Source organism: Temnothorax longispinosus, chromosome 9 (assembly GCF_030848805.1).
Source record: "Temnothorax longispinosus isolate EJ_2023e chromosome 9, Tlon_JGU_v1, whole genome shotgun sequence".
Lineage (NCBI taxonomy): Eukaryota > Metazoa > Arthropoda > Insecta > Hymenoptera > Formicidae > Temnothorax > Temnothorax longispinosus.
Window position 1 is genome coordinate 17,994,776 of NC_092366.1, and position 24,879 is coordinate 18,019,654.

Genomic DNA, 24,879 nt, shown 5'->3' on the forward strand with positions numbered 1-24,879 from the left:
GAAATAGCCGTTGTGAAATGAGGTTGCAATATCATAAATTGGGATACAACACATGTTTGCGCTAAGTGTACCGCAGAAATAAGATATTTACGGAGTTGCAAGATAATTTGTTCAACCGGCAAATCAAGCCGGTTTCGGAGAATCGATAAGCACTCCATTTTTATTCATACCGTTATATTGATTTCGCGACCAGAAGTTGAAAATTCGAAATTATATCTTGCAAATAACGAAAATATTTTAATCGGATAGAGTAAAGTATTCATATAAAAGATCAAAGTTTCCAGAGACTCCATGGCTCTCGTGGTTCCCAGGCATTTTAATAACGTTGAAATATATATTGACTTCGCCAAAGCGGCGTTATAACAAGGTGCTTAAAAGTTTGCGGGTTGCAAAACAGAATTGCGCGGTCGCGTAATGTAAATATAACGCGTAATGTGGTCGGCCCATGTTAAGCCAACTTTATGGCGAACGAATTTCAAGCCTTTCGACATCATTAAAAGGTGGCCGAGGAGAGAGGACGGAATGATTAAACGACATAATTTGAACGTTAGCGCAATAGCAACGTCACGTCGTAATTTATTGCATCTAATATTCATTACACGATCGCGCGCGCGTGCAATGTATCTTTAATTGATAACAATTTACTTTAAGCGTCTCACGTGCAATGCTCAACGCCCTGCGTTGAGCTCGTCAAATAATATAGAAGCGATATCGAGATTTTGAAGATTAATGTTTATGCTCGCGGACCGGTGCACAGTTGTATCGACTTTCCGTTAATATCGTTTTAATTAAACTTATCTGGCAGTCCTTATCGGAGTATCGATTTGTCGGCATGTCTGAAGTAAAGTGACTGGCAAATTACGTATCCATGAATAAAGCCGATAATAGCTAATACAGAGCAATTTTCGAGACTGAAATACATTAACCGAGGCAGGAAGATATTACCCGTTGACACGCTCGTTTGCTATTCTAGTTAACATCTAGTTAAAATCTAGTTAAAATCTAGCTGAAATTTTACTCTCTCGCGCGTTTTCCCCAATCCTCTCGTCGATCGACGAATAAGTAAGAAATACTTATCAAAGTTTTTTTACACTCCATACCTGCGTTTAACGTAGAAATGTTATTCTGATTTTTATTTTTCAAACGTGCGAGTCGCGGTTGACGTCAACGGAAGATTAGCGTAAAATTTACCGCGGTATTTACGTTCGGTTAAATGCGCGACGAATATAACGATCGACGTCTCTTTCCACAAAGCGCGCGAACTTCTTTCCTTCGGACGTGATCGATACGACATACGAAGACGTACAATGTCATCGTCCGGATATATATTTATCGACTTGCGTCAATTTTACAATCTAACGTGATTTACGAGGCGGATTCTCGTGACGTTTTCAATGCCGGCGAAAGCTGTTAGACAGAAAATCGGTTACGTGACGAATAACGTACATACACCGCGACCGTGAAAAATGACCGGCGTTTGACAAAGCGGCTTCCGCTTAAATCGCGCCATCGGCGCGATACACCATTATCTCGCGGAACGTCTTGGCGCCCTTCCGCCTTCCGCCCTGCCTTCTATACGGCTCTCTCCTGTCGCCCTTTCTCGCGCGTCTAGCTCTTTCCCTTTTACGAGTTCCGCAGCATGCGACTCCATTATCTCTCGACTGCGCTATAGCGAAGCAATTCCGCGAGAGACGACATACTCTCGAGGCAAGTGGCTCGATAGAATTCATTAAGAGCATCAGCACAGCCGCAGCGACCGTAGACGGATATGAACGGTTTACGATTGTCGCTGGAATTAACGGCGGGAGGTACATCGATGTTTACTTACGCTTTATGCGCATTGTAATTCCCACTGACTGCCCCGAGCGCGTTTTCCATTAGTTGATAGCGACGTTCGCATTACCGTAATGAAAAGAGCACGGGATCTCCCCGGCACCTCGAGGCGCGATTAATTTGATTAAGATCGCGGCGGCTTCTTTCAATCGCCTGTAAATTGATAAGCGGCCGCGAGGACGGCCGCTTAACGACACAACACTCGGCACGGGCATGTACACTTATGTTGCAGCTTGACACGGCGTTCCGCGACCCCTTTCAGACTTAGACACGACAAACAGAAAGTGCAAAACTCTGTCGTGCAACGAAGCGACATTGAATCTAGAACAAGCAACCGCAACTATAGACTCTAATTGTTGGTTTGAAAACAGTTACTTCAACAGAGAGAGTCAACCACTCTTGACACTGTAAACAGTAGATTCCAAGATCTAATTTGTATGTATATGTCCTACCGACTAATCCGCGGATGTATACGTCGAACCTAGTATTTACAGCATCACTCGTGGTTTCCGTTATGATTCACAAGCCGAGCTATTAACTTCACAGTTAAAGCTCTTTATCCTTTTCCATTAAAAAATTCGTGATCATATTGACAAGCTCAATTTTCATATTACAGAATTAATCTTTTCTACTTAAATACATGTGTTTTCTATCTACAACTATCTTTATTCATCTCTGCTACTTTGAAATTTAAATGTGCAGCAATGCTTTACGTTCCAAATTTCAAATCCGCGCACCTTAAAATGTACAAGTGCTCGAAAGAGAGGAAATATTTTAATTTTGTGAAGCTCATTCGTTCAAATTAATTAAATTTTTAGATAAAGAAAACAGATTTTCGTTTTTAAGGGTTTTGTTATACACGCGATTTCAGGAAATGGAATTTAGAATTTATCCTTCTATATTTCTTCTATTTTAAGTAAAAAGAATAAGAAAGCGGCGCACGAAAATGAATGGATCTGACAATGGTGCGCGTTTGTCTTGTCGGCAACTTTGCATAAGTGACAGACAGCGAATTGCATGCCGAGTATGTCGACAACGGAATAGAGAAATCTATCTGACGAGTGAGTACTCCTGCCGATTTGATTGCGGTTGACGTATTGAGGAAAATGTAACAAACAGTCCATCGCTTTTTCATTCGGACTTTCAATTCCATGTTGTGAATTGTGACTCGCGATCCGACGATTTTATCCAGCACCGACGTACCAACGAGCAATCTTTTAGTAGCCTGGCTTTCGTGCGAGTGCTTTTCCTCGTGTGATCGAAGAATAATATTTGCAACATTTTTCGTGTAACGCGAAGTGGCCCTCAAACTACTATTCGCGAGTTGTCTAGGAGCGTAGCGCGCGTTTTCAAACATCCATTTTATATTTAGACCATTATATATTTATGTTTCGTATCAGTTTATATAATATCAAAGACGCAGGAGACATTTAGATTTGAAGCTTTCGTAATCGACTCAGGGAAAGTTTAGGAAGTCCCAGTATAACCGATTCGTAACTCAGTTACTATTTGTTTTATGCTAACGTAGAGTTAATTACACCGATGCCGGAGTTGATGTTTGAGATGCTTGATTATATTTCGCGGAATTGCGTTTAATTCATTTTCATGCGATTGCGAGGAATTTACTTTGCCATTAGGATGATGGCTTTTCGAGTACTAACGCTAATTATTTTTACGTAATCCAAAGAAAAATTATCAAAAAACAAAAAGAAAATATATTTTACTTTATTTTTTCTGTACGCAAAATGTACAGCATACTAAAAGTCTATATGTGTATGCATTAATGTGTATACATATATTCAAACTTCGACATATACAATTTTGGATATTAAAATGTATGTGAGTGGCCCATACTCTTTCTATATTTTTTCCATTAGACATACATGCAAACTGAACTAGGACTATTCTGTTGTTTCTTGATAACAACGGATTTATAATTTAATTTTCATTAGTCGGTCTATTCGGGTACCCCTCGTATAGTACATCCACAATGATTACTCGACCGGTGGAATGTTTGTGGAGAGGCCGTAAATATGAAAGTCATCTTTAGCCACCCCTAGTTTGTATATTTTTTTGCCTCGCCGGATTCGTGCTCGGGCGAGCTCACATTTTCGCAAAGCGGTTGGCTGGCCGCCGCGGCCGGTATCGGGTGCTGCCATCGAAAAATCGACGTCTAGCCCGCACACGAAAGCGAACCCCCCGGCCCTGCTTCGCTACACGCGAGTGTAGTGGCCGCACGCGTGAATATCGCTTACGTGGACCAACCTCGCCCGGGACTTCTTCCTATCGTCGCCCTTATCGTGACATTTAACGAGCCCAGGTCACGTTGTATATCCAGGGTGCTCGCTTTTTATACGACCGTACCGCTATGGTAAGTTAACTCCGATAGAGAACGAGGAGATAAGTGATAAAGGTAGGCGAATGAGCCGGCAGGAAGAAATAATTATCCACCATGCAATAAAACACAGCGACTCTATGACACGACTAGCTCGTTATAACATTCGATAATTACGTAATGCTATGTCTAAGGCTATGTCTTTAGTTGCTTGAAAACACGTCGTACATTTAAGAATACTGACTTTTTATACAATCCTACAGTAATGGTAATCTAACTCCGATACAAAAAAAAAAGATAAATGATAAAAGTAGACGAATGAGACGATGGGAAGAAATAATTAATCATTATACTACTGAATAAAACATTGGATCCTCCTCCTTCACCGCCTCTCTCTCTCTCTCTCTCTCTCTCTCTCTCTCTCTCTCTCTCTCTCTCATTAATTCGTGTACATCTATTATTTAAACAAAATTGAATGAAATGTCACTAAAAATACAACATTAAATGTGGATACAACTTACATTTTGAAAACATGTTAACGAAAATTAATTTCGTTATTTTTTATTTGATTTCGAGATATAATTAATTCATTAAAAATTAATGTTATTTCAAAGATTCCAATCTGAGAGAACATTTTCTTGGGTGTGTGTCTTAATAAAATCTTATTAATTCATATATTATCTCAAATATTATATTTGATTACCAAAGTCTGGAAAATGTTCTTAGAAGGAGTTTTTAAGAGACGATATCAATCACCAAGAGTTCTTAGTAATATTAGTGATATTACAAAATTACATATAAAGTATATTTATCGGAATAAAACAGAAAAAATGTTAGATATGCAAAAATTATGACCTTATACGTATCTCTTTTATTCAACGACTTCTCGCATGCGATGTACGTTAACTGAGTTAACTCCCAAGAGTTTTGCTTAAGAACCATAAAAAGCAGGAGTTAAGAGCTTACCTGTAAATCGGAATGACGTCACTCTTGTACCAGACGACCAAGATAGCGGAATCGTTGGAATGAGGTGGACGAATATCGCATGGCAGCTCGGCCGTTCCACCGAGGACCGCTCTTGCAGACAATGGCGGCCCTAGAACACAAAATATACTTGATCGAATAGTTGCCACCTGCATCTCCTGTCGATTCTGCGACCGGAAGAATTTTACGGGATAGATCTCTTACTGTCAGCGACAGTTGTTTAAAATCATTGCTTTTATAAACATCACATATTATTAATGCATTCGTTAACGCATTTCTCGAACCTCTCTCTGTTATGTTTTCACTCATAAATACATTGTAAAGAACTAATTTTCTTTACAATATTAATTAAAAATTTAATACAAACGATCATCAGGCTCACGCATAAAAGGAAAAAATACTAGATATATTTAATTTATTGAAGAATTTATTGAGATTTTATTTAATTTATTGAAAAATTATATAAATGCGAGAATAAAAAGAAATTATTTTCTTTTACCGACACGTGTAATGGCTAATTCGATGCCGAGTAATCGTATCATCGTGACACAACGAGCTTCATGTTCAATAAGATCCGCGTTATTACTACCCTTACATTGCGTTACCGATAACTTTGAGTGGTCATTTCCGCGACGTAGGAAATCCGTTTTACTTACAAATAACAGGGTTGACTGACGTAGGTGCGACACGAAAGGTGATGGCGTTTCATAGAGAACCCTGTTCTTTACCAAGAAACGGTCGCGTATTATCGTTATTATCGTTATTATCGTTACCGTACACACAGCGTACATCACATTTCAACTCCAATAATTTTCTAAATTATCCTTTCACATTAATGCCTTCGCATTACGCGACTTACTGCGAAGATATGGATCTCAGAATTTTAGAAAATCAACGATTTGGTTAAGGAAGCTTTAATAAATTAATACTTTAATAAATTAGTACATCACTATTATCGATTTTTTCAATTAAACATAAAATTGCTGTAGTTATTTCATATTTGATGAAGTTGAATCAAATACATGGCAATCACTCAAAACAACTTAATTTATTAATTCTAATCGATTTAAAAAACAGAACACGGTTTTGTTTTCATGATGCGCAAAATAATAATAGCAAGTATTGCTGAGAGACAATTCAGCGATTTATACGTCAAGTCCGACGAAATTCGTGATAACATTTTGCCTCTTTCCCTTCAAGATGGACGATTGAATGTTTCCGAGATGAAACGAGGAAAAAACCGAATCCGAGGCGAAGATATCGGCGTTATGCAGAACGGAGAAAGGTCACGTCACAATTTCGCGCTCCAGAAAACGCCGTTTCCATTGGACAGCATTTGGTCTGGGTCAGGTATTGAAGGATCGGCGAGAATATTTGCGGAGGAGATGGGCGACGGAAGAGGATGCCAGGGGAGGACAACGCGGCCGGCCGGTCGGCCGGCGTGCCGGAAAACGGAAACGGATGTATATATGCCGGTTGTCCGAGCGTATTAAAACTGAGCGAATAGCGAATGGATTTCCTTTCCAGTCTGTCGGCCGTAGAGGAAACGCGAATTCTCTCGTACGTGCACACACACTCTCTCTCTCTCTCTCTCTCTCTCTCTCTCTCTCTCTCACTCGAATTGGATTTTTTCAAATTCCTCGGCTCTCAGTTTTCGAATTGAACGTCAAACAAAGCGATTCACTGAGATTCTCGGGCGTTCTATGATTGATCAAACTTATTTCATTCAAAGTTTCGTTTGAATGCGAGACAGAGAGAGAAAGATCCGATTGGTTATTACTGATTCACTTTTTTTTGGAGCTGTTGATTTTGTAAAACACCGCTGTGTGATATTCGTGGATGTCGTACTGAAAAGAGCACCGAATTTTTTTTCAAATTAAAGCTGCACGAATTCCTAGAAAATTATGTTTTTATTTCCTAAAATATTTCCTAACAATCCATTTTTTTTTTTCATTTTTTAAACATTCTTTCCTACTAATTATGTGATATCTATTTTTTTTGTATCATAAATTTCTTATTATTTTCTGAAGGTTATAATATGTGCAAGCACATATGTAGATCGAAATTAATACTTTGGAGAAGAATTAATAATTTGAAAATTTTCAACCAAAAATATCTTGTAAAGTAAAAATGAATGGAAAACAACAGTTCTTTTACATCTTAAAAAGCGTAAAATAACATTTATTATTTTCGTTGTATAGGTACTCTCGAAAATGTTACAACTCTTCCCTCATTTACAGAGAAACAATATGATATGCAAAACAAAAGTGGCGGGCATTCCATTATCAAACTTGGCGAAACCTTTATCTTACCTCGTCCAAATTTCTGAGTTTCTGTCATAAGAGTCATTTCTCTTCCTTACATTTTCAGCCCCATGAGCGATAGTTCGCACGGAGCGCATATTAGGTCTCTCGTTCCAAGTTTTGAATTTTTAAGCAGAATTTTCACTCTGTGCCGCCGTCACGGGAGGGAATATATTATGCAGTCCCTAATTTACCGTCCAAGAGCTGGTCGTTTCAGTCTCGCAGAACGGAGAAACGAGTTTACGCGGATGAACAAATGGAAAGGCTCGGCGGTGTCTATTTCACCATTTATTCGAACATCCCACGGCTGACGGTGATACGTCCGAATTTAAACGCAAGATTGACGAACGTTATTAGAAAACAGCGCATTGGCTTTAATTAATATTTAATCAATTATATTTGTAATTGTAATAGAAGGGGAGGCACACATTAATTACATCGCTCCCTGTTATGTATTTTCATTATGATAATGTACCTTTTGCATATCATTGACATAGAGTGATAACAGTTAATTAAATTTGACTATCAAAATTTCGGGTCACTTGATGTGTATTAATTTTAACCCGCGCCTCGTCATTTTGATAACGTTCAAACTTTTCAATGTTCTTGTAAAACTATTTTTAATTAGATCTTCTGCGATTCTAGGTTTTACAATAACATCCACGCACAAAACATACAGTTTGAAAAATAACATATTAACATAGAAATACTAACATATGGGATTACTCGATGTACGCTGTAGTAAAGTCAATTTGAAAAATTGAAAATTCATGAAGACAATAGAATTACTATCACAAATCAAAATTTTCCATTAAAAGAAATCTATATATTGGTACGTACAAAAAATTTTTAAAGAAATATTATTTAAAAAAAATTATAATTTACTCCTCACTAATTACATCAAAACGTCAAAGTCAATAACAATAAAATAATAGTTTCAAAATGTAACGAAACCAAGAAGATGTAGAACACATTGGTTATACAACGAAACCTTTATAAATGTAAACCGAAATGTTCTCTAGCCAGTGCAAATAAATCGCATAGCTTAAACCAACACACAGCGTTGAAACTACCTGTATAGTCACACCATATGAAATTCTTCCTAGTTTCAAATCCGGGGCAGTATCAGGCGGATAGAGAAAAAGTGCATTGAAATTTCACTCTATAGATTTTAAGCTGGAGCGCGCGCCGATAGGCGCCAATCCCTTTGGCGTATTCGCGATATAAAGTACACACCTCGGGATTCGTCGCGATAGGGTTTTACATGCCAGAGAGAGAGAGAGAGCGCGCGCATTGATTTTCTTGATTAAATCATCATACGCATTCAAAATTTCTATTAATCGATCTCGCGGGATATACGCGAGCGCGTGTACAAACTCGTCTCCTCCGGATGATCAGGTGAGAGTAATCCCGTTGCGTCGGGGTCAATGCATCCGGCAGACAGAAACGCTAATTAAATTTGCAGGCAACCGAAGTGGCACCACTCCGCTGCGCGTGTGCGCCTTTTTTTCGCGTATTATACATTTATACTTTCCGAGAGACGGGAGGTCCGCGCCTCACAGACATCTTTACCGCGTGCTCTTCCATTTTTCTTGCGTCCCCGTAGCTCATAGAGTTAACGTTAACGGTATTATCCGGCGCCGGGAACGCGCGGGAATGCTTTTTACTTCCCCTATACCCTATCCTACCCTGTCCTATACCGCACGTATCTACGTATACGTACGTAGGATCCGGTCTCGCGTGTACGCCGGTATAAGCGTACAAAACAACGGTTTTCACGGCGTCCGCTAAATTTCCCTTGGGCTACCCGCGGTGCATTATGTGTCCTGAAGGGTAGCGGGCAACTGCGGATCGCCCCTGTCGTCCCGTCGTGTGCCTTGTCCCCCGTCCCTCGCGTGATCTTCCCTCTGTTGCCTGCCCGGAGGCAAACAGCGCGCGACAGCCGCGAATCGCGCTGAAAAGCGTTTTGAAAAAAACGAGAGCCTCTGTGACGCGCCGTCTGCCTATTTGACATACTTTTGAAAAAAAAAGGATAACGCGAAAGCGTGAATAGCGAGCCGGTGCGATCCCTTTCGCCGGTACGCGCGAGCAGGAATTCTTCCATAGGTTTCGCGTTTCATTGATGATTTTTTCAACGAAGGGCGAGCATTGTGCCCGTGGAGGATTCGTGAAAGTTGTATCGTTATCCCGACGAGAGAGAGAGCATTTTTACACTCTGACTTTCGCTTTGCAGAAATCGTCACGTTGGAATTAATAAAATGTTTACTGCCAAAAATTATCACGCGGTTTTTATTCCGTTATGGGCACTATATCAAAACATTCCACCTTTTCTCAAACTGATTCGAAATTGGGCTTCTACCTCGATAAAAAACAAAATTTTCGTTCTATACACGTTGCCAGGCATGTTGGAGTGAATTTCCGCCTCGACGAGAAAGAATAACATTGCGTACGTGATACTACCCGTCTCGCGCGAGAGATAGTTTCTTCTTTTTTTTCCTCCCCGGGGATCCAATTTCGAAAATTTAATACACGGCGTGTAGCAAACTAGCTCGCGAAGTTTTGAAAATCGCAGTCCCAATGATTAATCTTCGGGAGCCGTGAATCACGTCAACCGAGATGTAATCGTGCGGCTGGCGAACTATGTATAAATATATTTTTTAATAAATATAAAATATTCTTAACGATTTAGCCTAAATATATAGCATGAAGTATTTATATGAAAATGCTCGGAATATAAATGTATAAAAAGTATCTTTTTGATAATTCGAATTTTTGCGTGAAATATATACACATAAGAGAGGTATCGACCAGCCACGTATTGCACAACGTTGCTGTTGCCAATAGGTGGAATTACATACGTCAAAGTGACGATTCTTTCGGAGAATTTCGTCGGAAAAGTGTACACCGCTAGCACGGATATTTACTATGTAACGTGGCCCTGCCACGGCGCCGGGAGGAAAGTGATATCGTCGACGCAGCGGAAAAGCCGCTCTTTATGAAATGTTGCTGAATCGACGGTGCGGTTTTCATGTACCTGGCCCACGGGCGTACGAGAGTTTACACAAGTTTCATGTGCTTCGGGAGAAAATGAGTAACAAGGAAAGGTTGTGCCAAAATCCGAAAAGATCGATGGTGAACGATAGAGGTCCTTGCGCGAGAAACATTTTGTTCGTATAAAAAACTCTGCAGCCAAATTGCTCTCGAAATCTGTTTCAAAAGCGTAACAGAAAAACAGACTCCAAATTTGTCAATGAATTCTTTCCTGATACGGGTCCGCACGTTATGATACATCCTGTATAACTGTAATGTATTCGAAGCGTTAATTTACAAGGATCTCAATTTGCACGATAGTTTCCAAAGCATTAAAGCAGCAACAACGCAAATTAAGAGCTATTTGCGAGCTAACGATCGATATGTGCATATGCAATTGCAACCCGCAATAATTATTAAGTCACAGCATGATGTAAATATCACGACGATGTACCAGTCAAATTGGAAAGATTCTCAAAGTAGAAGAATTCTTTTCTATTTTTGATTAATTTCTTCATTGTCCGGATAACAAATAAAAAACATTTATTATTAGCTTTGCGCACACGATGAAAATAATCGAGCTAGCTTTAATGACAATTCACTTTAATGCCTTACACAATTCCCTTAGGTACTTTACGATTGCTAATTTATCTTGCTTAACTGATTAGCGCGATAGCGTATTTCGCAGTCTTTACGTTGCGGAGGGAGCAAGATACGCGAATATCTCGCCGATAAGGAATACAGGAATGCGGTGACCGCGCTGCCGAAGCTAGAGGCCGGAAATCAGTGTTACGGCTACCCTCGTCTGGGCAAGCCCTTACCACGCGCAGAAATAACCCAAACGGGGGCTATCCGACTAAGCCGATAATCCGCGGGTCAGACAGTGTCGAGAAGCCGTACAACTTTGCTTAGCCCCGTCCTTTACCCCTCGGTCGTCCGTGCCCTACGGCCGTCCACGGAAACCTGCGGTTAGCTGGGAGCTATCGTTTCTGCGCTCTGGCCACACCTCGTAGAAATCAATTTACTCTCGGGCGATTCCACGGGATCGGATCGGCGGGGAAAGATCGCCGCGCCGCTGAGCGAAGACGAGGATTAGGGGAGAATAAATACGAGGATTCCGCGGAGTCTTTAATAATCGAAGACACATCGATATATATGTCACGGCTCGCCGGTTTCGATCGAAGGTAATTTAAGCGACAAGGTTCAACTAGCGTAATTTCAGAAAAGAAGATTGGCAAATACGATATTTGATAATCGAAGATCCATTTAATATTGAAGTCGACTTTATCATCAGTGCGGTTACATATTATTCGCAACAGCATTTCATTATTTTAAAATTCACTTAATTAATGTACTTGCAATTGAAAGATAATATGTATATTTTTAAATTGAAATTATATTCAACTTGGAAAATTTGTTCCAATCGTTCGTTTTTACACATTCCATCATATTCTATTTCTTTCTTTTTTAAAAAAATTATTTAATTCTTCAAACTCACTACTAGCTTTCATATTTTACAATTATTGCACTTCACTCTATTTCACTCTATTTTCTTCTTTTTTAGCATATAATAAAAAAAAGAAGTAAAAACCGAATGCTAAAATCAAAGATCTAAATTTTTGTATTATAAAATTAGAATGTTAAACAAAAGTTTATTTTAAGTATTACACATCACACAAGTCAAATACAGAGTACATAACATTCACACAAGTTTAAAAAATGTAGGATCACTTTTCCATTTCAAATGTTATAATCTCACCCTACTTTCCTGTCGACATCGATTATGTCGTTCACCGAAAATCCGATCTATTCGTTTTTCCAATCACGCAGGTGTTTCTGTAGCTTCTTCGCTCACAGGGGAAAACAACCCAGAAACAAGTAAACTGTGAGAACTTCGTTTAATCGAGATTAATCGCCCGGTCAACCGTCCCCGTGTCAAATTGTTAGGAACGAGCGCCACGTGCGTGTCACACGTATTGCGTGGGAGAAAGGAAGAGAGGTCATTTCCTTCCGATGACCACGTGGTCATCAGATCGCTCCGGTCAGAGCATTCGAATAATAAAATTGGAAACGTCAACTCCCATGCGTATATGTGTGCGCAGGCAAAGATATAGGTACGTTGCTCCGAGCGTGCAATATCGTCGAGTTTTAGGGTTTTCGCAGCTGTGACAACGGCTGGCCGCAAGGCGGTGCCCCGATTTCACCCGAAACTTTCGCCAATATCATCATAACCGTAATTCCACGATTCCGTTGGGAACTTTTTTCCATTCGTACCGTATGTGGTCCTCATTGTCGTTCTCATCCTGGGAACACGAGGAATCTTTCGCGAGGGACTTTTTGCGGACGGAGCGCTCCGTAATGCGGTACTCTTTGCGGTAGACAAAATTATTTTACGGAATTTATCGCCTCCTTTTCGATAAATTGCAATACGTTCGTACATCACGATGTAGATATCACATACAGATATTATTCAGTTCTGCAATGTGAAGTAATCATTTCGCATTAAAAGCGAATATCTTGATTTATAGAAGTGGACGAAAAACAAATGGTACCTTGTAAGTTGTGTGAAAATCACAAAATAATATAAATAAAAGCAAGTTTATCTCTTCGCGTCCAGCAAGCTGGGTCAATCGCTTATGTTGATCTTTAATATACGAAATATGAAATATTCATCTTAGATCTCGTCTAGTCCAGATATCTAAAGATGTCGGCGATAGACGGTGGCGGTTTCATACAAGCGACCAAGCGTATGTTTAGCATCATGCTTTTTGCAATCTGATTTCCTCTCGCTCGATGCTCCACTTCAAAGCGTGACGTTTAGCCGCTCTTGATCGGCTGTAGCTCTGGATACTGTCGAAGGAAAACGTGAAACGAGAGAGAGAGAGAGAGAGAGAGAGAGAGAGAGAGAGAGAGAGAGAGAGAGAGAAAGAGAGAGAGAACAAAGGAAGGCACGCGCGTGATCATATGATATCCCGCATGATTTGATGGGCACACTTGATTTCGCAACCCGCGGACTGTCAAACCGAATAACACACTCAGGTTTACTTTCAAGAACGCACACGAAAGTAATAAAAAGCAATTAACGAAAGTAATTAACTTCTAAAGCATTTGGAAAAACAAGCTGAGAGATTCTTTTTTTTTAAACTAAAGCTTTCTAATATTAAATCGTGATTAGAAAACATTTATATAAGTGGCATGTTCCTGATTCGTAGGCATAATGGGCTTAATGATTATTTTAAAAATTGTAAAAAATAATTTAGTAATAACGCAGCTCTCTCTATATACTTTTATAGCTTTGCAAGTTATAGCTTTATTATTTTATTTTGATCATCTCGCAGTATATTTCACTAAAAAAGATATAACATGCTGTGTACAGCAGCTGTTTTTGTTTCTTTATTTGTTTGGTTCGCTACTCGACATCAAAGCCTGTAGCTTGGGCAATTTCGACCAACCTTGTCGTTTACGCGTCGAGTTTACTCGAGGGAAATGTGATGGAGAAAGCGGTGCGCAGAATACACCCGTTACCCGTTGATCCACTATGCAAAAGCCTACGAACTTGTAGTACCACAAATTGTCGTGCTTGTTTTCGCACGTGCCAAACCTGACCTGTGATTCATTCACATAAATTAGACCCTAGCAAGAAACATAAGATCCCGTAAATTTACCGACATTTTGCTAATAGAAAGCAAACGCAGTAAAATAGTAACGATATAAGAACATGTTGAAAAAAAGAGTAAAATAATCGTAGTAATTATGCTCGTAGTAATAGTTTTAAGTCGTCTACATAAAATGTTAACTATATATTTTGTAAAGGATTTTCATTCAGCAAAAGAAATGTGGAGCTTTTATTCAGTCAGTATAATCGTCGGTAATATTATACAAGTGAAACCATAACGCACACTCTCTTATTTCTCAATTTTTTAAAAAATGCTTCGGCATAAAAATATTTATATAGATCCTTTTCAAAATCTAGTACTGAAATCGCATTTAAGATTTTTGTTGAATATGATGTAACAAGCCAAATAGAAATCGCGATAGAAATATATGCAAAAATTGTGCGCTGATTGAGTATGTCAATCTAGTTTCTGCTCGCATTTTTCAAGGAGGATAATGGATCGAGAGATTTTCCGAGTGAGTTTACGGGAGATTCATACTCGATTCACCGCCGATAAGCTCACTCGTAAAGATAAAGACGGAGATACTAGAAAATACTCGAGGGACTCCGGATGCTTTCAGGATAGACAAGGCAATACGATTTCGAGCGGAATGCTTTTGTTTTAGCGTGAAAAGGGAAAAGAACGAATGCACTTAATAAAGCACTCTATTTTTCATAGCTGCTCCAGATACTCGGCCCTTTAAGCATTAATAATTGTCGACTGAAAAGGCAAAAGCGATGTAAACGCTAAGAAGATGGTTTTGAATATAAGTGAAGAAAGAAGTAATGGAATTCATATAATAGAAACGTGTAACAATTGTACAGTGAAAAGAGAAATGATTAAAAGTGTTGAGATAAATTATGATAAGGGTAATTTGTTGATTATTATACAAATGAAACATTTTATGTAAAACTTAATAAAATCTATCAAATTAAACAATCATGAATTTCAAATTCATGGTAAACACTTTGCAGTGGCAAAATATACAAGATAAGCTCGATTTTGCTGTTATGTCCTTATCTTTGCTTCTTTCGTTATTTGCATGGTGGATTTTGTCAAACGTAAGCATGCCATCTAATGAGTAACGAAGTTCTTTATCGTTTCACGACGCTTCTTTTATCGCCGTCGGTGAGAAAATCTGCTTTCCGCTCTTCTCACTACCCTCGCATATATTCAGTCCTTTGTCTGCTACGAAATACCGGCTGTTGCACGTACTCGCACTCTTTTTCCGTTCTCCCCTTGTTCACGAGTATTCTCTTAGGTTCCGGAGATTTTCTCCCGTTAAAGCCGAAGGGCCCCGTTAATGGGGTCGTTAAAGGTCTCATTAACGTTCTCGCAAAGTAGTCGCAGGGGTGGATAACGACGAAGTAATTAAAATTTGATCAACTTCTTACAAAACCGACTCGTCACTTTTTTTTTCAAATAGCAGCATGCAACACGGTTATTCCTTCACCGTTTAAGAACCTATTAATGACATTGAATTAAATATTGAAGAAGCGAGGCATAAACGAGGCTCCCTTTCTCGTAGTCGATGTTTCGAAAAATATCTCTAAAGATTTTTTTAGTCATTTTAGACCTCCCTTCCTCTTAAATGGAAGTAATAGGAATACCGAACGTTCCACCGCCGGCTACAAACGGCTCCTTGGTGATCGGCAACATCCGCGTATACCTCGGTGCGATTTTTCGTACGGGAGTTACTTATGAGCCGAGTCGGAGTTCACTCTCGATAGGGCGAAAGAGAAATGCCGCGGGAGAGGAAGGATGATGAATAAAAGGGAGGGAACGAGAGCGCGGGCGGAAGGTGCCAGATCGTAACCGTAGAACGATCTCGCCCGAGGGAACGTCCTGCGCCGTATGTCCTCTGCATACAAATGCCTTTCCTATAGCCGTTCACCGAAGCCATCAGGGTTACCGCGGAACGGAAGACTGGCTTGCCAATTTTAAAGGCCGTTTGTGAGTGATGTACAACGTCTGCGCGCACATCTAGCGGGTGCCCGGCTGTTCATTCGACGGTACGTATCGGCGAAAGCATATATACCCTCCCCCCCTCCCGCGCGATTCCGTATTGGCAATAAAAACGTATTCCTGCGAATACGTGGATACGGCAGTATGAACCAGGTTGTTTACGGTGGAAAGCGCTGTGTAATAGTTTCGTGCAATTTATTGTCAAGACTGCCTGACCTGGAAAATAACGGACAATAAATCAAATTCGCTCTTGATATTGGATTTAAATCAATTACGTCTCTCTTGTTTAACTCTTAATCTCGTGATTGTACTAAGCGGGGGGGGGGGGTATGCGACTGAGTATTAAATTAGATTATACCTGCATCAAATAACTGAAACACAACTAGAAAGCATAGGATTTATGCGTGATTATTTTAAATCGATAATAATTAAATTATTTTTAAATGAAAAGCAAGTATGTACATACGTGAATAGTGCGCATTGTTAATTATTTCGTTTCGCCGGCAGTCAATTATCTTCGTATATGGTAAATATGTAACGCAAAATTATATAATTTGGATATAATCTACATGCATTAATTAGAGACAAAAATGCTGATGAAAGATGCATTATATGTGTCCAAATACATTACCAGGCTAATACACAGATTAATAAGTGGTTACTGTGTATTGGTTAAATAATTGTAATGATGGCCGAACGCTTCTGATCCGTTCGCGTTAATGATCTGCATCCGAAAATATTCTGCTACGGCATCACGCAGAAGTTTAATGTTTAATTAGGCAGCTTTTCGAGCTTATTTGATTTGACCCACCGTGCGGAACAATATCTATTTTGCTATGACGTTATAAAATTCAACGTCCCAGAGAAGGACGTACTCTATGTATATTTCAGTTTTATTAATTTACTAATTAAAGCTGTTGATCGCAGTCACGCGGTTCCGCTAGAGATATGTACGCTTCGGTACGCTAATAGATTTAATTAAGGTGCATGCATTCATTCGTTTGCACGCCCCGAGAACTTCGGTTTTGCAGCTTTTGTTATAGCGCAAATTAAACACGTTAATGATAGTAATGATAATAATAACGAAGATAAATAATAATTATTATTTGCATAATAGGTATCGATAATGAAACGCAATAACGTTTGTTTATAAATTCACGCTTTTAATAGCAATATTTTTGCTCCATATTTTTTCGTCGTCTAAGAATGACGACGCGCAAAAAGATATGCATAAAATGGAAACTTGCTCCCGCGAAACGTAGCACAGCTGCATCAGCTGCACCTGCATTCGCCTCTTTAGATGTCGTGTCATATAGCTGCTGCGACACATTAGATCGCTGTGGAAACTCTCAATAAGAGCGACGTGCACTTTCCCGCGACGGGCGGGGGAAAGGGATGCGAAACGTCTTGCGGTTAGTTTCGAGGCGTTTCGGGGCTGAAGTTCTCCGGCGCGCGATATTCACGACGAGGCGTACGGAGCACTCAAAAAGTTTGGCGAAGGACAAGGGGAGAGAGGCGAGCGCCTCTCAAAGTGAAAACGGTATATCCGAAAGCGATTAGAGTTGTATGACAGACGGCGCGAATTAATTCGCCGGGATAATTACAGCCGAGTGCGCGCCCGACGAGTACGCGCTGTTCTCGTTTTCGAGTTATATTGGCGTTTTTATGTAATTTAGAAGTGCAAGTTTTGCTTTTAGCAATTTACGATTAGCGAATGCGCAGAGTAGTTGCGGGCGTTCGATCGTTACAATTTGCAGACGGCACATGGGAGTCATTGTCGTTATCTGATGTGCGCGTTTTACACGCAACAAGACATTAAAATACCGGCTGGCTGGCTGGCTGGCTTACGATCAGCAACGGCGCTTTTATCGGGTGAATGCATTTCGGGAGATGATTGGCCCTTATGCAAGAGGGGCGACGTACGGCCGTATACGGAAGTTTGAAGCACGTCGAACTTTCCAAACTATCAGCACTTAGACGATAATTCTCTTGAGGGACGAAGACCGCTCTCAGCGCGACCCTGCCTTGGTGAAAATTAATTACCCTCGTCGATCGCTTTTCATTCTCTCTTTCACCCCGTTCGTGTCTCGGCTGGTTCTCTCCCTTTTCACCTCCACCGATGCACGAAACCCATCGTCGACGACGTTGGGAAGTTGTGTATGCGGGTGACAAGAACGAGAGGAAGTAAGACAGGAGGGAAGGAAGGAAGGAAGGAAGGAAGGAAGGAAGGAAGGAAGGAAGGAAGGAAGGAAGGAAGGAAGGAAGGAAGGAAGGAAGCAAGTAAGAAAGGAAGGAAGGAAGTAGGAAGGAAGGAAGAAGAAAGTCGCCGAAGTGAAAAAAATATCTCGCCTATAACATGGCATGCGCCAGAAATCAGAGCAGTTTCTCGAAAGCCAACGAATTCTATACGGCGCGACATTCCACAATTTCCACGTACTTGGCGCACTCCGCGTTCTTCGAGTAATTATCCGCGCGTAATTACTCCGTCCCGACTGATGCATACGTTGTACATGCACGCCCACGCATACATATGTGGGCGCACTTTAATATATTCATATACATATATACGCTTGTATATGTATATACATATACACATACGGCAGTGCTGAAGTTAAACATGTTAAACATTCAAGATACACGCGCGATCGAATATTATGGTTGTATGCAAAGTATTTTTATACACTGGGACTCATCGGTTCGCTCTCGATCCTTAACAGAAAAAATTAATACACTGAGGAAAGGTAAACTATTTTACTTATACCTTTTATTTCTTTGATGTTGCTAGTACGGACAGTTGTGTTCTTATAGAAATACGGTTTGCATTGTTGAGAATAAGTCAGTTAAACTTCAATGCACAGTAGAAACAACGATCCAGAATGGCAACAAGAATACAACTTCAAAATAACATGCTGTCAAAAGAAATCGAGTTATAAGTCAAAATATGCTGTGCTCCCGTCGCTTGCGAGCAAATCAAATTATAGATGTGGTTTTAGATATTTTGAAACCTTATAGTTGTTCAAATATTTCTGATACTTTGATAATATTTAAGATAATACGGCCACATTATTTTATATCAATTTTAATTTACCTTTCTGTATCGTTCTAAAATCAACTTTTGATATGTTTTAGAAATTCTATAATACAGTTGCTGCTTTATAAGCATAACTGAGAAAAGATCAGTCGAATATAGAAAACTTCAGAAATGATATTTTTGAAAGTGGAGCGATCTAATCTGTTTAATGTAATTATCTATACAGAAATATATAATATAGGAAGAAAAAGAAAGTTTTTAACCAAGAATTAATTATATGTAATTATAACAGAAATGTTTATTCGACCAGAACGGCAGAGGAAATAGCATCATAGCACACAGTATAAGTTACTCGAGTCATCTGCAAGATTAGATATTGGTGGTTCGCTATTTCAGTTATCGACTGGATCGATTTACGATGTCCGGGGATATTTGGAGCATGTGGCCCGGCCCTCTCGCGAATTCTAATACGCGAATGTCCTCCGGCCAAGAATTCTCGTCACGCGGTAAAAGGCTGTGGACCCGCCGGAAATAATAACTCGCCACTACGTGATGTCCCTTCCGAGGGCCGCGCGCAGTTTGGTTATATAATAAATACTTGCCTTATCCACCGGTTTCACCAAGACTTTCCTGCTTCAGCGGATCATCTTCCGCGCAGTATATATAGAAGCGAAATGAAACTAAGAACCACTCGCCACCATCGGATGGAATCATGCTTCTCTCGCGGTTTCGAGCGGACGGTTACGAGGATTTCCGCGAATAATATCATTTCCATGTACCGTCTCTCATTCGCGTACCGTTCCGCGCACTTCTCTCTTCTTTTTTTTTTTATCGCGTCTTCTACTCCTCTTCTCATCCACTTGGAATACTTATTGCCTCGCTCTTTAAAGTCTACCGCTTTTTTTATAACATCGTCTTTTCTTTTCGCGGAAAATCCAAGGGATTATATTACTACAGTGATACTACAGTGAAATGAGATAATCAATGCATCATAAAAATCTTGATGATACTCTACATTATGCGCCGTTCAATTCCAGCACAACGGTGACAAGTGACGAGTGAATAAGTAATAAAACAAACCCATTTCTCGCAATACGTGTTGAAAAGAGGACAAAAACGTTCAAAAATAAATGAATACAATAGAATAGAAAAAAGAAATCGCACCGGTATTGCGCATGTTGTTAAATTCTTCGATATATAGCTTCGCGCATATTATGAACTCACGTCGAGCTACTATATACATCGACACGTTTCACCTCATTTTTACATTTTATCGTTGAATATAGAACAAAAAGTGACAGCTGAACAAATCGATTTGAACGCCACTTGTACTAGAGCCTCAAAAAGAGGACACACAAATGAAAGAAAACTATTCTTGTTATTCTTCTCGCTGCTGCGAGCTGTCCCAGCAACTCGCGATGCAAATTTCCTGTCGTAAAAAAAAAATCAAGCATCGGCCCCTGTATTCGTGCCTGGAGTTCTCTTAGAATATCTCTCGTCTCGCTTCTCTCTTCTCTTCTCTCTCTTTCTCCTTTTTCAACTTTCCAACGTGCTTCTCGAGTGGATGAGCCATTATGCAAGTGCATTTTGCGAAGAATCGAGAATAGCCGAACACAATACCGGGACTCTCGCGCGTGCAATGACGTAATTATCAGAAAGCCAGATGCATTTGCAGCGCGCCCAGGTACAGGTATTAATGTGCGAATTATTCTCGCGGGGAAAAACCGTGTCTTTCAATTCCCGTGTCGCTGAGGAGGCAGCGCAAAGTGAAACCATCGCGAACGCGGAAGCGAAATCGTCGATGTGGGCACTTCGCACATGCGCGCATGCCCTATTCGCAATAAAGCGTGTCCGTTCGCCGCTCATTTTTCTCGCATAAGAAGATTATTTATCAGAGGTGGCGAAGCGCCGGTGGCTGCCGCCGAAGGCGACCAACGGATAAAGACGGTCGCGGTGTGGAAAGGCCGCCCCTCAAACGAAAGCGAGGCGCTCGAGGCGATGATCCCGGTAAACAAACAGAGACCGCGTAACTTGCGTCGCGACGTTATCGCTGCCGCACCCCGGCCACGAATGGAATTACTACCTGGCAAACGCATTCCCCGTGTTTACCGCGCACTCCACCTTCAACCTTTCGCTTTTGCCGGCCTTGCGCTGCCTCTCGAGAGCGCGCTTTGTTTCTCGATAGAAACGTTTCCACTCATTCTCGTGGCAGTGGGCGAAGAGGTACGAGAAAGGATAAAGTGCCGAATATTTCGTAACAGGGCCGATTATTCCGGCGGAAAATTGTTATCATCGCTGGACTCTTTCGATTTTAGATATGCACGTCAATACTTGTCTGCCCGCATGATATTCGAAACGCATCTAATTTTTACGCGTTCGCGGCTACGATTAATTTAATCGGTAACTTTGTGACGCGGAAGATCTTTTTCTTTTATCGCTCTCGCTCTGACAGTTTTGTATTTGAATTTCAATTTTTTCTTTATGCGTACCCTCACGCTTTTCGTCGTGTTCCTCTCATCATTCTTACATGCAATACAAATAACCCAAGGCTGCAATGTAGCGCTGCATTCCTTCCTCAAACTCGAGCCATACCTGTGCCTTTGTATATAATGAAAGTGTGGAAGGCATCGCGAATACACAAGATGCGTTTCTGATATATGTGGTAGAACGTGCCGAGTCACCGCAATAACCTCGCAAACGATGATCAAAGCTCATATGGAAAGCCATGCATGACACGGCGATCGTTAAATGACCTCTGGAAGTTATATCCCGAAGGCTTCCTAGTTTGGAGGAACCAGGTGATCACAACTCTGACTTCGTAACTGTTCTCGATTAGCGACAGTGTGTCGGGAACGCAGAACACTCGCGCGGAATTGGAAACAATGCGCTTGATAGAGAGGGACAAAGAGAGCAAAAGAAAAAGAAATAAAGAGGTTAAACGAGAGAGGGAAAAAGAGACACGAGGAAAGAAAAAAAAAGAAAAAGAGAGAACGTACGATAAAATAACAAACAGTAGTAAATATGCCGCTCATGAATGTTTCAAACTTTGAATCTGTATAGCTGCAATTATACACTCGCTTTCGCGAATATGTTTCGGCGACGCCCGGCTTATCGAGCACGTAAAAATGTCACCCCGTAATTCAGGAAAGTTTCCGCGCACGCGGCGGGGGAGTTATAATGGTGTATAGGTCGGAATAACAGATTGCTAATTACGAGAACGACGTGAAAACTACCGCGACGTTCATCACATCGGGCATGCTGAAACTGCATCCAAAGTCTAGGTAGTTTTGATTAAGTTTCTAACGGATGGCTGGATTCGTTCTAGGATCCTGTCAGACGTCAGGGAGGTATTCGCGCGTTCATTCACGGGCGAGGAATAGGGTGAAATTGGAGTTGAAGTGCCTTCGCGGAGCCGGACAAGTCCGTCAAGGGCCCGTAGGTAGATGGAAAAGGTCGCTCGGGATGAAAAATAAGAGGCGGGAATCCTTCGATCGACTCTTATATACCTTCATCGAGAGAGCGCTGCAGATAGAGGAATTCAGTGTTCGTCTTACTTCCATTCATCGTTCTTCTGTATCCTTTTTCTCTCCCTGCCCTTATAGCTTCCGTCGTCTTTTATTTTTCGATTGCCGTATATTGAGTAAAGCTCGCGGTGCGATAGCGCTGCATCGATCGCACGGAATTTCGATTGCATTGCGGAAAATTTCATAAGAGCGGTTACTTATCGCGGATTTTACAATTCGTTTTAACGTTTCTCGATATTTCGTAACGGCTCAATAATAACGCGGGAATCGAACGAAATCTAGCGCATCAACTACTCGTCTTGTGTTTCTTTTTAAAGAAAGATTCGTGAGAAAAGCTTAATGTGATTTTGTACAACGAGAATTTATTTTCTCTCAGTCGTGAAAAACTCGTCGATCAAAAGCGCGTCGGCAATATATCCTTCGTCGGGAAAGCGATAATTCTATTCGTACGCGTTCTATCGCCAGAGAAGTCCCACCCACGTTCCATTTAATTATTTTTCCTAGAAGAGACGATGATTTTTTCGTTGTCTGAGATTCGCGTACTCTTCAATCGCAATCTGAGAACGTCGGAATAGACTCTTGATGGGTCTTGAGAACAAGATCCCAAGCATAGTACGTACAACGTTCTTCGAAAGAGACTCGTGTCTGCTCATCTATTGAGGCGACGTCGATGGTATAGAAGCACGCCGAAGTGACGGGGTAAGGGGTCGAGGGTGGAGAGAAGCGAGAGTAGGAATGGTAGGATACGATGGGGAGGCGCTCGTGCTTGGGACAACGAACCGATGGGATAGACTCTCGCAAAGACAGAGAGTGGGTGGTACGTTGATCGATTCCTCCTGCGGTTTTGTCTAAGGGGGACTTATTGACTTTCTGAAGACGCTCAGCACCGGAGGATCACCGTGCATCGCCGAGGATGCACAATGCGGCGTCAAGTACATAGCTTCCTGCGCGAATGTGTGCACCGCCACGATCCCTAGGTAAGATCACCCATTGTTTTCCGTATTCCTCCCATCCCAACCGATGTCTCGATTTTCGATTTCGAGTGTCCCCCGCAACCGATCACCGAGATCCGCGCCTGTATGTCGCGCGCGAGCGCGACCGGAGATCGAGCTTTATCCCTCGCGAAGACGACGCGACACGCGCGGTCGGGTGAACGGCTGAAACACGGGAGGCATAGCTTTCCGGGCGCATCGAATTCCGCCGTCGAGATCGAATTAAATCGACAAACCGGCGACGTCTGCTCGCGACGCGAAAACGTATTGTATTTTGACGAATGGTATTCCCATGTTGCGAGCCCACACCATCATCCCGCGTGAACGCCGCAATAAAACGACGCGGAATAAACATTGAATCGATCAAGAGGGAAAGGCACCATTTTCATACATCAGACGGTTCACGTGTCGGAGTCATTTATCACAAGTGGCGCTCGTGCATCCACCGCGCGTGCGAGATATACCGACAAGAAAAGTCATAAGTCTTCCTTCATCGGCTTAATCGCATCCTTCGTGCTATATAACTGAAACGCTAGCGCGCGGGCGCTACCATTTTTCCGCGGAATTATTACGATATCGGATGGAATGCGACGCGCGGAAAGCAGGGGGGGGAGGACGGGAGGAAAGGGCGAAACGAGGGTGAGTGATTCGGAGGGTGAGTCGCCGCTCGGCAACCGAATGTTTGCACGTCCGTCCTAACAAGAACGTACGACTTGTTTTGATTCACTGTCGGTGGTTGAACAACGGGCAAACGCAAACCGAAATAGGAATGCTCCGTGCGGCCCGAGCCCCGAGCTCGGCGGAAGCTCCGTGTTACAGGCTCGTAAAAAGCGGCCGACAGGGCGGAATTAAAGGAGCGACCACAAAAGCGTGGTCCGACATGATACTCCGATAATTTTGTAGCCTCGCGCGCGTTCCTAGGAGGGCGGCGACAGAAAAAGAAAGGAAACATCACGGTGGAACAAAGTCGCACAGGCCGCACGGTGGTGCCGACGCCGGTGTAACCGGATGCCTTACCCGTGCTGGCCGCCGGCCAAGCCTCGTAAATCCCAAATTACAGGACGAAAGTACAGATTTCGTCTGTTCGCGTCCACTGCGGGAATTCTAGGCTCTTTAACGAAAAATCCGGTCACCCGCTCATCGGCGTCGCCGATTAGTTTCGTTTTCGCGATCGATTCACGGCTGCGAAAATCTGTGGAACTCGATACAAGCATTATCGTTATATC

The 24,879-nt window shown here is 41.5% G+C and overlaps 3 protein-coding genes across 7 annotated transcripts in view; 1 reads left to right on the forward strand and 2 right to left on the reverse strand.

Moving 5' to 3' along the window:
* The window catches only part of Rps12 (ribosomal protein S12), a 224,029-nt gene that overhangs the window by 171,443 nt on the left and 27,707 nt on the right, over positions 1-24,879 (reverse strand). The gene's annotated exons all lie outside the window — the stretch shown is intronic.
* LOC139819370 (uncharacterized) overlaps positions 1-24,879 on the forward strand; it is a 368,184-nt gene that overhangs the window by 142,359 nt on the left and 200,946 nt on the right. The window lies entirely within an intron of this gene.
* LOC139819361 (synaptogenesis protein syg-1) overlaps positions 1-24,879 on the reverse strand; it is a 269,748-nt gene that overhangs the window by 71,168 nt on the left and 173,701 nt on the right. For all 4 annotated transcript variants that reach the window (XM_071788636.1, XM_071788638.1, XM_071788637.1 and 1 more), the window contains one exon: positions 5,135-5,264. In XM_071788636.1, the coding sequence (XP_071644737.1) occupies positions 5,135-5,264 (130 nt within the window). The remainder of the gene's footprint in view (positions 1-5,134; positions 5,265-24,879) is intronic.